The 15,719-nt window shown below is 38.2% G+C and overlaps 1 protein-coding gene across 1 annotated transcript in view; it reads right to left on the bottom strand.

Annotated features, from left to right (window-relative positions):
• Positions 1-4,873, bottom strand: part of ST8SIA4 (ST8 alpha-N-acetyl-neuraminide alpha-2,8-sialyltransferase 4) — a 76,960-nt gene extending 72,087 nt beyond the window's left edge. The window contains exon 1 of the mRNA XM_032212609.1: positions 4,467-4,873. Coding sequence (XP_032068500.1) covers positions 4,467-4,579 — 113 coding nt within the window. The 5' untranslated portion in view covers positions 4,580-4,873. The remainder of the gene's footprint in view (positions 1-4,466) is intronic.
• Positions 4,874-15,719: the final 10,846 nt, after the last annotated feature.

The raw sequence follows: 15,719 nt of genomic DNA, 5'->3' as shown, positions 1-15,719 counted from the left end.
CTTAAAATCTTTCAAACAGTTATTAAATAGAAAATTACAGAGTTAACGGATATACAAGAGGAGAAAAATATACAACTATAGATTTAGGTATACACATTATAATAAAGCATATTAAACTTTAGCTGTAGCTATTGCTGTAGCTTTCCAAATGCCAATCTTTTTTAAAAAAAATGCTAAAATCATGGAACATTCAAGTAATATATAAGTAAAATTAAATATAATCAAAACATTTAAAATGAAAATGTAAAATGAAGTATTCAGTACTTCACTCTTTTTTTCATTTTTCCTTAGCCACTACTATTCAGATATTTATACTTTGCTTTAAACTTTAATAGCTATTGCTGGAATTTAGCATAACAAGGCCAATCAGATGGTTCATTACCTTTTTTCTTTAGCTCTGCCCAAGTCTAAAATATCTTTAAGTAAAATTTCTATGCTATCATCTCCAGCCAATATGTTAATGGCCAGTGGTAATCGAAGTTATTTTGCAGAACACTGGAAGATCTAAGTCATTGCAGTAGATCATTAATTTGTCAGCAGTCAGCAAAGATGTTTCCAAATAAATAAAATATAAAATAAGTGAAATATAAAATAAGTGAACTGCACTGAAAGCATATGTATATCAATAAAAGCAGACCAACATTGGCAGTAAATCCATTGGATGTTTCAATAATGCTTTAGACCACTTTGTGCTACAACAGATTAACCAACTCACTCAGAAAGTAATAGAATATCAATTCTACATGTAGCTACCTGTGAAAGTAGGTGACTTATTAAACCTTCTCCACAAGCACATATTCAAAGGTAATGCAAAGCTGTCTTTCCCTCATCTTTCTGCTGGTAAGAAAGCATTAAAGAACCCATGAATATACTGTATAATTCTGGGGAGCAATTAAAAACAGATTTCAACAACATGTTCTAAAGTTGGTTTTTATAGATAAGACCTGCCCCGGAAAACAATGGTTTCACAACTTATTCTGGAAAAAAGTGAACAGCCTACAGAACTATTTCAATGAGTGATTTTTTAATATTGGGCGGGAGAGGCAGAATAGATAAATACATACAGAAAATTTTAGAAATAAATTACAGTACTGAAATCAAGAGGCAAGTTAGCCATGACTTATTTCAATCCCGCACCTCCTTTCCTCTAGTCACTGCCTTCTTGACCTTTTAGCTTAAACTTCAAGGGAGCCTGAATACCTGGAAAGTATTATAGAAAGAAACATATTAATCCCCAACAAGAGCTTTTCAGAGCACTTGTCAGTTTTAATTAAGGTTCTTCTAAATCAGGTATCCCCTTCTTCAGTTCATCAACCCTTTCATGAAGTTTTAGATGGCTTATTCATACCATAGATGATTTATTAACAAATAACAGTAATGTAATAATACTATAAATGACAATAACAATAACAGATAGTCCCATAGACCCTTAGGGAATCCCTTTTAAAACAGTGCTAGAATCGCAATGACTGGAGATTGACTTAAAGCAAAAAGACAGAGGAGATCTGCCAGATGTGGGCTATTTCTGCTAACCCCCACATATGCAATTTCTGAGGACTCACTGAAAAGCACTGAAACTGCCAGGATGAGTATCATGCAGTTGCATTTCCGGAGTCTGTCCAATGGGGGTGCAGGGGGTGGTGGTGGACGACCACACTTTGCAAACTCCATTCTGACTTCTATCAATTACATCCACGGTCTACTCAGATGCTGCTAACCAGGTCAGAATTAGACTCCTTGGCCACTCATGATTTGCACTACTACTTCTTTGCAAGCAGAGCATGTTCATTATCAAGTATTTCCTCCCCACTTCTTCACTCTGCATGCAACCACAAGATATGCCACCTGTCAGCACACTTGATAACTAAGCATGTCATTCTAAGCATGTGAATAAACTAGCGCCTTAAGGATGTGTCTAAACTCTAGACTTCTGGACAATTTGTGGTTGCTTTTAAGCTCAGGCAAGGAATGCTTAGGGGGAGAAGAAAGGAATCTAGGGGGATCTAGCAACGCTTTTTCCTAAGTTGGATCCATAAATAAAGAAAACACAGTTTGGGGGCTCTTTCCTGCAAGCAGGAAACTATATTAGCAATGAGAGCAGCACAATAAATGCCGGCCTATTTGTAAGAAGCATAAGGGTCGGTGCAGGTGCTTTAACAGGAATAGATGTATTGCATTTCTTTTTCCAGAGGGTTATCCCAACACTTTAAGAAGGTAGCTGTAGGAGCTGCAGCCACTGTTTGGCAGAAGAGAGAAATCCAAGAATCGTGGCTGACGGCTAACAAAGAAGCTAATCTTTTGTCTCGGTTGGCACCTTAGAAATCTAACCACCGAAACCCAACCACTGGTGCAGCACTTTTCTTGTTTGTGCAAACCTCGCAACAGTCGGCAATGGTTCGCAGACCACGCTCACTAAAAAGGAAACGCGAGCGCAGCGCCTCCTTCTATTTCATTTGCTCGGTAGAAAAGCACAAAACAACCGATCAGATTTATGTTGCCAAGCTTCCCCTCTCTCGGGTTGGGAGGCATCGTGGCGACCGTAGCCCGCGAGGCGAGAAAACCGAAGCAGAAACAAGGGTCATCGCCAGGCTTAAGAGGCTCCCTCCCTCCCTTCTCGCCATGCTCTTTTCCTGCAGCTGGAAAATTTTGCGAAAAGGGTTGAGATCTGCAGCTTCGCCGGGAAAGGAGGCCGTTTGCAAAGAAAAGGCGACCTGGGAACGGGACTATAAGGGGTGACAAGGAGACGAGCAGTTCTGGCTGCCACGCATCCTCAAGTCTCCCGCCTTTCTATTCGAAACGCTGCAGCCTCGGCTGACACCCACGGGTTTCTTGGGAGGCTAGGCAGGAGGGCACGCATGGAAGGTGTAGATGCCGGTGGAGGGAGCAGGAATTGGTGCTGAGGCAGACCAGGGAAGACAACACACGCACACACCCACACCCCCTCCAGTGCCGGCAGCATCTCATCCCTTTGCTGGGCGAAAAGGAGGGGGGCAGCAAGACTAGTTACCCTACCTAAACGGCACCGCCGTTCTGCTGCTGTACTGTACGCAATTGGATTTCCCAGGCACTGCCGGCTCCCCACCCCCTCAGGCACGCCTTCCCACCCGCCAACAGACCTGCCTACACCAAATAAACCGGGTTCAGGATTAAGTTAGTGCTATGCCCGCCAATGGCAGCGTAAAAAATAATAATGCAGCAAGAGGAACCAGCATCCTCCTCGGATTCTCCAAAACATAACTCGACGCGGCTGATCCCGCCCGCTTTTTCCCGTCGAGAAACTCATCAGGATTAAATGCAACCCTGCACCGTAAAATTGGGAGAGGTTCCCTTCCCCCCTTTAAGTGTGCGCTGTGAACTGCAGTCTCGGCACAGCTTCGTCGCACTAGAAGGGCTAAAGTTTTGTTGCTTGTAAAGTGTCAACGCAGTCAAAACGCGTGGCAATATGAATCATTTAATTGCCATCGTCTCAAACGAAAAATAGCAGCGGCAGGCTTTGTTGCCATGAAGGAGCAACCAAGAAAGAAATAGGAGGACGCGCCCCTCTAAAAAAGGACGACCCGCGTCCCTAACACTCCTAGAAAACTTAAGCCTACGGGAGATCGCGTGAGACTAAGCAGTTTAGCAATAGCAATAAGACTACTACCGCTTCTTGGTGCTTTTACAGCCTCCTCTAAGCAGTTTGTAGAGTAAGCCTGTTGCCCCAAACAATCGGGCTCCTCATTTTACCCACTTTGGAAGGATGGAAGGCTGAGTCAACCTTGAGCGCAATCGGACTTGCTTCGGCGCTAATCATATTTAAATGATCCAAAGATGGGGTGTAACCCAGTAGAAGCGGAAAGGAAAGGGACATCGGGGTTTGGAATAGTCATCATATATGAGCACTAACTTGGCTTTAATTCCTACTAAATTCCCGTCTAGGACCTTCGAATCCGTAACCCTTCTCGATAAAACACAGGTGAACTTCTGGAAGGGAGGAAGGAGTGCCACTCCCCCCAAACCAGCACTATAACAGAAAAGAGCCGCTCTCCGCATCCTCAAAGCTACTCCCGCTACTTCGGAACCTGCCGACGCTTCCAAATCTCTAACGCGCCCTTTGCTTTATTTCCTTTTAGAAACAGCCAGCTGTCGAACAACTCATTCGGGCGACCCATTCTTTCCTTTCAACTTCTTTCCAAAACCCCGCTGTCATTTTCGCCTTGGGAGGAGGGGGGAGTCGTTATTACACGGGGGCGAAATCGCAGGCTGCAGATCAAAAGGAAGTGGGCGGTGGTGTGTGTGTGTGTGGAGGTCTTCACAACATCCCCAAAAAGATACACACCTACTCAATACAAGTTGGCGAGGGGGAGGGGGCTGAAGAGAGCGAACGCCACCGGGCCCTTGCACCTTAAAGCGCATCCCGGCTCTCCACCTCCTCCTCCTTCCTCCCTTTTGTCAAGTACGTATGAAAGCAAACGCTTTGCATTTACCCGCTGGGTTGCGCCTCCGAGTGCCCCTCGGTCCTTGCAATCTCCTTTGTCTTGTAAAAGATCAGGAGGATACTTATCGTGCAGATAGTCCACCTCTTCCTGATGGAACGCATGTCTCCCGCAAATCGAAATTCCTTCTCTTTCCTTTGTTTGGCAGGATGCGAGAGAAAAGGGGAGCAAAGGAGAATAAAACAAAGCCGCGTTCAGCCAAAGGGTTTTTTCCCCCTTTTTTTGAAAAAAAAAAAAAAACCCAAAGGGGAAAAAAGAAAAGAAAAGGCGGCTTGATGTTGTGGGAGGCGAGGCTGCCGCTGCTTTCCCTCCCTCCCTCCTTCCCTCCTCCCCCGCGGGCGAAGTCCTGCCCGAAGTCCACGCGCTTTCCGAGCTCTCCCAGCAATTGCTCCTCTCCAAGCTTCTCTCACGCTGCCTTCTCGTTTAGGTAACAGCAGAGGCGGTAGCCGCCAGTCTCCGGGGCGTCACGTCGCCCCGCCCTTTCCCTGGCGGGGAAATGATGAGCAAACCTCGGCCAATAGGTGGCCAGAGGAGGCGGGGAAGGCCGCTACCCTAAACTTTAAAATGCGCCTCTTTGGAGAGAAGAAGCGAAGGTTGGTTGGGGTGGTCTTTGGTGCTGGTTGGGAAAAAAGCGGCGAACGGAGGTGGCGGCGTGGCAGGGTTTTTTTCTCCCCTCTCAGTGTTGCTCGAGCGCACTCCCCGGGAGTTCACCGACTCTCATTCCTGAGAGCCGTGAGTAAGAATCATTTTTTTAATGCGCTCGGTAAGGTGGTCCGCATTGCTTGAAGGAAGGATGTGATCAAAAGACGACCGTGCTTTTTGTTGCGAAATGATTTGCATTTGCTTTATTGCAAAAGTGGCGATAAAACAAGAGTCTGGAAGTTCTAGGTGTTCCTACCCGCGACAATGATTCCTTGAAGTCCACCTTGACTCAACAACAATTACATCTTTGATGTGTTGTTGTTTTTTCCCTGACTGCTTTTGACTCTTCAGACTAATCCCAAACTCCAAATTTCTTGGTGTCTCCTATTCAAGTATCAGCCGGATCTGTCTTTTCTTAATTTTGGGGTTATCATCTCCGTACTGAGGGGTGGCCTTCAAATCCACCATTGGGTTCTGTGAAGGTATGGTGGAATGACCTTGGGATACAGGGCAAAGCGGCATAACAATAGTAAGAATAAAAAGCATCTTAGTCCGCGGCAGGAATGGGACAGAGGAGACTCCCCTACAGCTATAAAAAGATGGCAGAATTGTACTTTCAGACTTGCAAGATTCTATTAACATAACATATACAATAAAGTATAATTAGCTCATCTGGTCATGTTTCTTGTCTGGACTACCTTGTAATGCTTAGGGGTTTATATCACATTCTAAACCTGGATTAACGAAGCAAAATTGTTGTATTATAGGACTGATTATGCCAAAGAAATGAAGGATGTGATTGCCTTATTCAAGCAACATTCACACCACATAAGGTAGTGGGTGGGATATGAAAACTTGCTGAACTACAAGCTACTCAGGTTAGCCTAGATTAGCAGGCTGTGTGAACATGATTTTCACCCTCCCTGTCTCCTTGAATTGGAGGAGCCCTGGCAAACTTGGGAGGGGGAATCTCTTAATATTATAGAAATTAAGAATGATAGAATGGGTGGGAGAACAGACTACACAATGATGGTAAGGCACTGGGTTGGGGAACATTAGAGAATTTACTTTGTTTTAAACTAAGATGTACATATTTTAACCAGCAGATTTTTCTTTAACTTAAAAGCCTCAGCATGAGAAATTTACTTAATTTTAATGGTTAAGGTCTGCTGGTTATATAAAGAGAATCTCAGGGTCAGACCCAGCCCTAAGGGCTACGTAGCCTTATCCTGGTTCAGAGAAACATGACTTCTAGTCTGTGTTTAGGATCCTGTTCTGGAATTATATACATACAGCTATATTAACTATACCAGTTGGATAACAATACCTGCATGGATTTGAATGCAGAAACGAACAGCTTTCCTAAAGCAATCTAAACTGAATTGTACAATCCTTTGAAATGCTAATACAATGTGAGATAGGGCAGAAATACTCAGTGGTGTAGGTTTATACATATAAAGCAGCCAATCCTAGCTATATTCTATAAATATCCTTCTACAAAATATAAGATACAATTTTTATTCCACTACCTTGTGTATATTTGTTACAGATTAGGGATTTTATAAAGATTGGTGAATTTAATGACCAAGCAAAGATTTGAAACAGGGGTTTCCCAATGCCAAAATAAATACAGAAGCAATATTATGCTTTTTTCTAGCATATGAATAATAGATTTTACTTTATATATAGAATAATATATAAGCATGATTGTGTGACTCTTGATCAAGGGATTTGTCTGGATCTCAGCATTTTACCTCTGTAAAATGGGTTTTAAAGCAGGATCCAAAAGAAGTAGGTTTTATTCTTTTTAACTAAAACCACCTTGTTTGTACGTTAATTTCTTGAATAACTTTAACCTTTCCCAAATTTGAAAACTTAGAAACTGCTTGTTTGTGTCGTACCATATGCTGCCTCAAAGTAATATGCACTCAAACAATATTTGACTAATACTTGACTTTTAAGGATCTATCCTATGCATTCACCAATCTCAGGAACACTTTGAACATAATATACAGTAGTCTTCTGGTATTCTTTTCTGTTTTTGTTTAGTATGCTGAAAATAAGGGCAAAACCCATTTGATCACTGTTCCACCTCAAGTGCCATACTATCTACTGACAAATATCTTATCTATACTCTCTTTCCACCTAAAAGGGAAATAAATTACATAAAATTATCTCTATTGGTAGATCATTTTGTATGTTTGAGAGAATGGATGGTTTTCTGTAATAAGTTTTGGGTTCTAAGGTTTTTAATTATGTGGTTGAGTTTCTAGGTGTTTTTATTTTAAAATTTAATGAAATCTAGATATTTCTATTCATTGCATTGTATTGTACATATTAAATAGGTTAAAAAAATAATTTCGTTTGAGACTGATTTAATGTGTGTTATAATGTAGAGTTTTTTTGTGAAGAATCTGAGTTTATTTGAGCAATCTTGGATTTTTAGGAAAGCCACTAGTAATCCAGAAAAAGTACTGCTGAAACTCAGATCTTGTTAGGTTGATGAGATAAAAATAACTGTTATACCATTGACTACTCAAAAATTTCATACAGCCATATGTTTACAAAGAGAAAACTAGTGTTACTCTACTGTTAAACATATAGCAGCCAAACTAGAAACAAATCTAGCCTCTTGAGAAGAGATGTTATCATAGGATTGAAAAGATTTAGATCAATTTTCAAATTGTCAAGAGTCATTATGTAGAAACAATCAAGATATTACAAAGGGCAGTAGCAGCTTTCGAATCCTCCTGAACTTTTCATCAGAAAGATGTTACGAAAGCAGGCAGTAGAGAACAAACTAAAAAGATCTTGCATTTTTTTAATATCTTGAATTAACTTTAAACATTTACTCCCTCTTTTGTATCATTTTGATTTGGCTCTAATATTACACAACTCTGTATTTTGGATTTTGTATCTTAAAGTACTGTACCTTCTAAAATAATATGTTATTTAAAAGTTCTAGGGCAAGTGACAGTGGAGAACCAGCAGCCATTGAAATTGGGTCTTCAAACAAGACGATATATTTGATATTAGAAAAGCTGAATATTAAATCTAAACTAAATCAGTTATTCAAATGAGTTACTTCTATGAATGAATGTTAAATAGTTCAATTAAGGGAATGAAGATACCAATTGAGAGAAATCCTGTTTCATAGCTTTTAAAGATGACACACTCTGTTTTATGGAGTATGGCTTTGAAAGAGCAAAATGTAAATGCAGAAATAATTGTACATTAAGCTATTCAAATTACCCTGGGCAAATTAGTATGCATTTTAAGGAAAAGCATAATATATGTATTGGAACAGCATACAGAAGCTTTAATGTGGGTGCTATGATATGAAGACTCTTGTTAAACATAAATTGAACCACAACACTGGACTAAGGTTAGAGATCTAAATTAGAATTTAGGGTCCAATTTCTCATTTGCTCACAAAACATACTGACAAAACAATACTATACATGTCTACCAGAACATGCATAGTATTATATAGTATATCTAAATCCAAGGAATTACTTCAGGTCAATGGATCTGAGACTGAAGCCTGCATAATTTTAAAGCAGTTATTTCCCTACTAACTATTATATTATCATAAACCACATTTTAAAAACTAGTTTAGTGGCTCACTTTAACTGGTTTTGTACCTCCCGTTAAACCATAATAATGTAACTTTTTTTTATTTTTTGACAATTGTTTTAACCACCTGTAACTCACTTGGAGCACTGTACATAAAATGAATTGGAGAAGGCAAACCACATAGATCAAAGGTGTCAAACTCGCTTTGTCACAGTGGCATCATGTGATGCATTGGGAGTTTTCTTCCCTTCGCTAAACTTGGCATGGGTATGGCCAGTACAGAACTCATCCCATGGGCCGGGAGTTTGGCAATCCTGATATAGATTTTTACAAGCAGAATGGGATTAAAAAAAAAGTAACAGTTGAAGTTGCTGGAACTATATATGCTCCTGGCTCTTGGTTTTCCTTTTCTTCTTTGTGATAAATACCTTCCAGAACATGGGTGTCAAACTCTATTGCATTAGATGATGTATTGTGATTTTTTTTTTGCCTTTGCAGAGCCAGGGTGGGCATGACATGGCTGTCACACATCTGGCCTATGGGCCACCAGTTTATCACCCCTGTTCTAGAAAAAGCTTTTCCTAGTTCTCCAGTGTTCTCAGGTCAGATGGGCTGAAGACCAAAAGCATCCATTTGGGGAAGAGCTATATTTTAGAAAGTAGTCTCCTTGATGCTAGATTGACACTATGGAAACTGGCGAAAACAGAGCTTTTCCAGGAAGTTTTAATAAGCACTTCCTGTTTTTTATTGCACCAGATAAACAATCATCTGATTCAGTGGTGGGTTTCAAAAATTGTTGGAACCTACTCTGTGGGTGTGGCCTCCTTTGTGGGAGTGGCTTGCCACCCATGTGACCAGATGGGAGTGGCTTGCCTCCCATGTGACCGGATATGAAATTATGAATTAGTACTTAGGTCGGTCCCAGTAGCTATTCAGAAACTCTGGCATTGAAGCATGCAAGTCTTAAAGCTGTCAAGTTACAAGATCCTTGCCAGTGGTGGGTTTCAAAAAATTTTGGAACCTCTTCTGTAGGTGTGGCCTGCTTTCCGGCTCCACTGGTGGAACCTCTTCTAACCGGTTCGGTAAATTTGACGAACCGGTTCTACCGAATAGGTGCGAACTGGTAGGAACCCACCTCTGATCTGATTCTATTGTGTTTTTATAAATTATGTGGTTCTGTGTTCAAATTCTTACGATGTTAGTCACCAGGAGTTCATGGTAATTGCTTTGAAATTTCAGTCTTGCAATAAATCTGATCTGTTTCCTGTCTGGTTTTTCCTTTCCTACATACTTAAATGGTTATTTCCTAGGCAGCATCTCTTCCCTGTATCCCAAGGTCATCCCACATACTGTTACATATCAGTCTTAGTATTAAAAAAACCCCAAAATAATAAAAATAAGGCTAGGCTTGCTATATATTTACTCTTGGTAGAGTGAAAATTCCATAGCCTTTCAATTCCCAGAATGGACTGCAGTCTGTTTGCATGACAGAGTCTCAGGTTCATCACTAGAGTCTCCAGGGAAGTCAAACAGAAGATGATATTTGAGGAGTTGATTTCTAAAGACTTAGTAAGCTTGTGCTGAAGAGATAAAACTGTTCGGAATCTGATAACTGACAGCGTAATAGTTTAACCTAGTACAATATAGTTTATTCAACTGCAGCAGACACATGACTGAGCTCAACCTTTAACAACGTTTCTATTCTAAGTCTCTCTTGATTCTCTCTCATTTTTCTTTATAATATTATAGCAGACCCTGGCTGCATTCAGATTGCCCGTCCTCCACCCCGGCAATTCTGAGAGTTTGCCTTTAGTTCATCTTTGTGGGATGCTGGGATGGTTTTGGTCTTTGATTTAGAATGGGGAAAGAATCTTACTGTCAAGTTTCTTAAGTCACTATACAAAATATGATCTTCTGTTATCATTTGAAAGTTGATGTGTTTGAAATAAACTTTAATATAATTAACATAATCTTTTGAATGCAATCTATTGCCTCACAATGCAATATACAAATCAACTAACTCTGAGAGTTGAAAATAAGATGAGGCATGGCTTCGGTACAGATAGTCCTGAACTTATGATCGCTCATTTAGCAATCGGTCAACGTTGTTATAGCACTGAAAAAAGTGGTTAATCTTTACATTTTCATTACACTGTCCCAGGAAGTCATTTGATTGCAATTTGATTTGGGTGCTTAGCAAGTTTTATGTGTTTATGGTGGTTATGTGATTACGATTTGAGAACTTGTTAGATAACTTTCTGTAAGCCAAGTCAATTGGTGAAGGTGGATTCACTTAACGGTCACATGAGTCACATATTGATTGCAGAGATATGCTTAACAACCATGGCAAAAACAAATCTTAAAATTGGGTGCAGCCATGTGGTGATTCACTTAACAATCACATCACTTAGCAATGGAGGTTCTGGCCCTAATTGTGGTCGTAAGTCCAGGATTATGTATAAATGAAAATCCTGCAGCATACTGTAGATAATTATGCGGCAGTAAGAGAACCTTTTTGTTGTTTGAACAAATCATCCAAATGCTGACGTCTGTGAATTTACCAATTTTTTATAGGAGGAAGCAAAATGTTTAGTTCAAAATAAGAGCAACAGTGATGCAGGAGAGGATTACGAAATAGTCATTAAATGCCACTGTCAGCGTTCCAAGTATCATGCAGAATTAAATCAGAGTCGAAGGCAAAACGATCCCTAAAGTTGCAATTTAATAAATCAGACATCTTGGTATATCTTGGAATCCCAATTCTGGAAGTTACCTAGGATTCCCACCCAGTTGAAAATTCATGTTCTTGTCCCCACATCCATAAATCCATCACATGGCCCAATCTTCTTCTTCCACGGTGACATCTCCACCCAGCTGCTTCCGGTCAGGTGTCGAGGTGCGGAGACAAAGAATAACCTTGAGCTTCTAGAAAGGAATTTTTTGTTTTGAAAACAACACATTCCCCCCCTTGCTATTCCCCCCCTTAATGGAAAGGCATACAAAAGATGAAGCTAGAAGAGAGAGTGTGGCAGGCCAAAGATTCTTAAAGGAACTGCTGCAGGCCTGACAGCCACCTTTTCAAGCTTCAGAATAAAAACAATATATGTCTCTTTTTAAAAGCAAAAATTTAAGAGGGTGAATTTTAACTGCTTTCCCCTTGAACTCAGACATCTGCGGAATTTTTTCCCATTTACTAAAATTGGACGTTGGCAATCTGAAGTACAAAACACGTTTTCAAAAACCAAATAACCTGGTTCTCAATCATGTATTAAGAGTAGTAGTAAGTACAGCAAGACTAAATTGCACTGACTGGCTGCCAGGAATTTTCAACAAAAGTGAATTAAAGAAAATGTATCACAAGCTTTAAAAGTTTCAGTCACAATCTTATTTATATTACTTCTATTTCCTACCATTCCCATGAAAGAGATAATAGCATGAAAACATTTAAACTGGCCCAAGAGATTAAAGAGTTACAAAAGTTCTCTAGAACATATTCACTGCTCAAATATTTTCCCTTCAGAAAAATGTCTTTGTCATTTTAAGTATAGCATGTTTTATATTTTGACATATGCTTCTATTAAATAAAATAAGAAAAGACTGTACTTCTATCCTTATTTTTGAATGCATAGTTAGATCTGTCACTTCTAAATACATATTTTGAGTGAACAGAAAGAATAGAAAATAAATGTGGTTGAATTTTCATTTACAATAAACATGATCTAATAATTAGCATATTAAGTTTAATAATTCATTTTCTTTTGCAAGCAGATTTTATAAAAACAATAGATGTTTTTGTACTTCATTTTGTAACTGTATGTTACATTGAACTGAACAGGTTTTACGTTAGAAACTCTGAGAAATAGTTACTTTCAGACACTTATGACTCTTGGTTTCTATAAAATTCTGATAAATATCTCTACATACATATAGTATATCTCAAGTAAGTTTGTTAGATCCTCTAGAGATATTTACCAGTATTTCTCAGAAACCAAAATATATTATATATCAAGGATTCCTAAAAAAAATGTATCTATTGTGGTTTCTGATATTCCTGGTTACCTGCTATTGCTCTTCTGTCTATGTTTAATAGAACCTTTCATATGCATATCATATCATATGCATGAAGAAGAAAAAGAGGAGAAGCTAGATGGAATGGAAATGTATTATATTTATAAGACTGTCACTTTAGAGTTTAGAGTGATTAAAGCTTATTTTATAAACTTAACAAAAACAATCAAAATGCAAAAGGCACAAACATTAAACAACACTTCAGGGAAGTATATTGCTGCTTTTGTGATGAAAGCCATTATCTTTTGTCTAAGTCTAAGTAAACTACAATTCTTTTTTTAAAATAATTTTTTATTTTTGAATAAACACATATGAACAAAACACAAAAAACCACAAAACCATCTTCCATTATAAATCGTAGAAAGTGTGTCAAACGTTGTGCATCCCTTCCACAGTCATCACCTACAATTCATATCGAGTTATATATTTTAATTCAAATATATTTATATATATTACTATCATCATACCTCAACCTTCATTTGTCTATAATTGTTTTTACGTCCTTTTATATAAAATATTCCAAATTTTTTTTAAAAAACACATAATGGCATTCCGTTAATTGTTTCCATTATCATCCGGTAACATTACATCTTGTAATGTTACCGGATGTTAACATTGTTCTAAATAAAAATTGATTATATTTAATAACAAAGTTTCTAGACCTCCTTTCTTAATCACTGTTTACAATATATATCCAATTTCCTTTTATAAAACCAGTACATACATACATACATACATTATTTTTAACTAAATTTGACTTTTTTATTATAAGCTTTCATACATAACAGAATTTCTAAACTTCTTTTTGTAGTACCATTTGAAATTTATATCAAATTTCCTCATCAAGCCAATACATATGAATACATTGTTAACATTATCAATTATTTATCTAACTATATCCATTATCACTTCATTTTTTACATAATGCTCTAAATTTAACTAAGTTTGACTATTTTTTTATTATAAGCTTTCATATATCAACCTGTGTCTTTCCAGTAACAGTGCAGTTTTATGTCTCTTGCCATTTGTGGAATAAGTCTTCTGGTTGTTTCCTTAATAAGATTTCTCTTCTCAGCTTGTTGCTTATTGCATATCTTATATAATCTCAAAACCCTCCATCTGTTTCTTTAATCAGCTTATCTTTGGTTATCAATAGTGCTTCTGACAAAATTTATCTCCTTGGATCCATCAATTCTTCTCTTTTTTCTTCTTCTATTTCTTGAAATCTGGGGTAGAACTCCCCTCCATCTATCTCCCCTTTCCATATTCCACTCTTTCCATTTCCAACCACACTCAGTTCACTGTTGGTATCAACAATTATCTTGTCTCTTTGTTCATTTTTCCCTTCAGTTTTTGGGACTCTAACCTCCACTTTTTCCACTGGATGAACATCTTCAATTTTTCCATCAAATTTTACTGTTATAATCTATGTTTTCCAATCTCTTCTCAATTTTCTCTGTTACTTCTAATATTTTTTGAATTTCAAACATAATCTTTTACAATGTTAAGGTTTCTTTTTGATGTGCCATTCTTCCAACTGGTAAACACTGCCACTCAAAAAACTTTTTTATTAGATTTGACGCAAGTTAATTTATAATCCTTCAAAACAAGGCTTTGTTTTCATTTCTCTCCAGCTGACAATGAAGCTCCCAAAGAGCACCTGTAAAAACAACCCATGCTTATCACCCAATTCCTTATCACTCTCTATAAACAAGGTGAAGTACCTTGAACTGCAAAGTCAAAATGATCAAAGCGAAAAAAGAAATGGAAATGTTTCCAGGCCTCCCGCCTCCAAGTGACAGTGTTACTTCCTTTCCCTCTGATATTACAACCCTCTTTGTATTCCTTGTATATCTTCTTTATATTCCAGGCTTAAAAGAAACAAAATTCTTAGTGAAGCAAAAAGGGAAAAAAACCCATCCAAACCAGTATTATAAAAATAAAGAAAAAGATTTTAATCCATAGGTAAAAAAAAAATAGTAATAGAAGAAAAACTAATCCGTTCACTTTAAAATATTTGCAAAAATTCCATCCATAAAAGTAATTTTTTTTTTAAAAAAGGATAATACACTGTCCAATGTAGCTTAATTTTGCCACTTATTTTCTTCTGTTTTCAAATTTAATTTAGCTTTAATCTTTTGGGAGCAGTCTCTTTTATAACAATAAGATTTCTTCACCAGATGGACACACTTTCTCTTTCCGCTTTCCTCCCGTTCAGTAGCTGTCCCAACTTCAGCAGCTTTTGGCTGTGCTTCTATCACCAGCAAGAAGAGATTCTCTTGGATCAGTCAGGGACTTTGCAATGTCCCTGAGATCAGCAAGACATACTCTTCCTTGTCACCGTCTCTTCGGGATGGTTGAGGTCCAAAAGGACCATCCATCAGCAAAAGTATCGACTGCAATATCGGAGCTCCGAGATCGCACGTTGTGTCATTGTGACGTCAGGTGCTGTCTCAGTGGGGCTATTCTTCATAAACAGTTTCCTAGATACTAATAAAAAAGGATGAAGCTCTTGCTGTTTAATTGTGCAGGTAATGCAAATCGTATTTGGAATAACTTTGAATTTCCAATCGAAAACAACTCAACAAAGAGGGCTTAATGTGTATATCTATCAGAGAATTTTTTAAGAAAAATGTGATAAAATTTCTCACCACATTTATGTTATATGTGCTTGAACATAACCTAACTATTGATGCTATCCTTTCATTCTGTTGGAGAAAGAAAATTAAACCCTTAAATGAAAGTTGCTTTTCTCTCTATGTATAAATAAGCATGGTTACGAAATCACAGGACTCAGACTGAAGTTTCAGGCTGCTTTTTCCGATATGTTTATTTGTGTCTGGAATAAATCCGCTGCTTTAATATTAGAGGATACCAAGCAGTGCACAGATATTAAAATAAAACTTTCTGGAAAAGGTTCTAATACTAGGAAAGATGTAAGGAAAGAGGAAAGGACAA

The sequence above is a fragment of the Thamnophis elegans genome, chromosome 3 (assembly GCF_009769535.1).
Source record: "Thamnophis elegans isolate rThaEle1 chromosome 3, rThaEle1.pri, whole genome shotgun sequence".
NCBI classification, from domain to species: Eukaryota; Metazoa; Chordata; class Lepidosauria; order Squamata; family Colubridae; genus Thamnophis; species Thamnophis elegans.
Note: the sequence above shows the minus strand (reverse complement) of the source record. Positions and strands in the feature narration are given on the sequence as shown.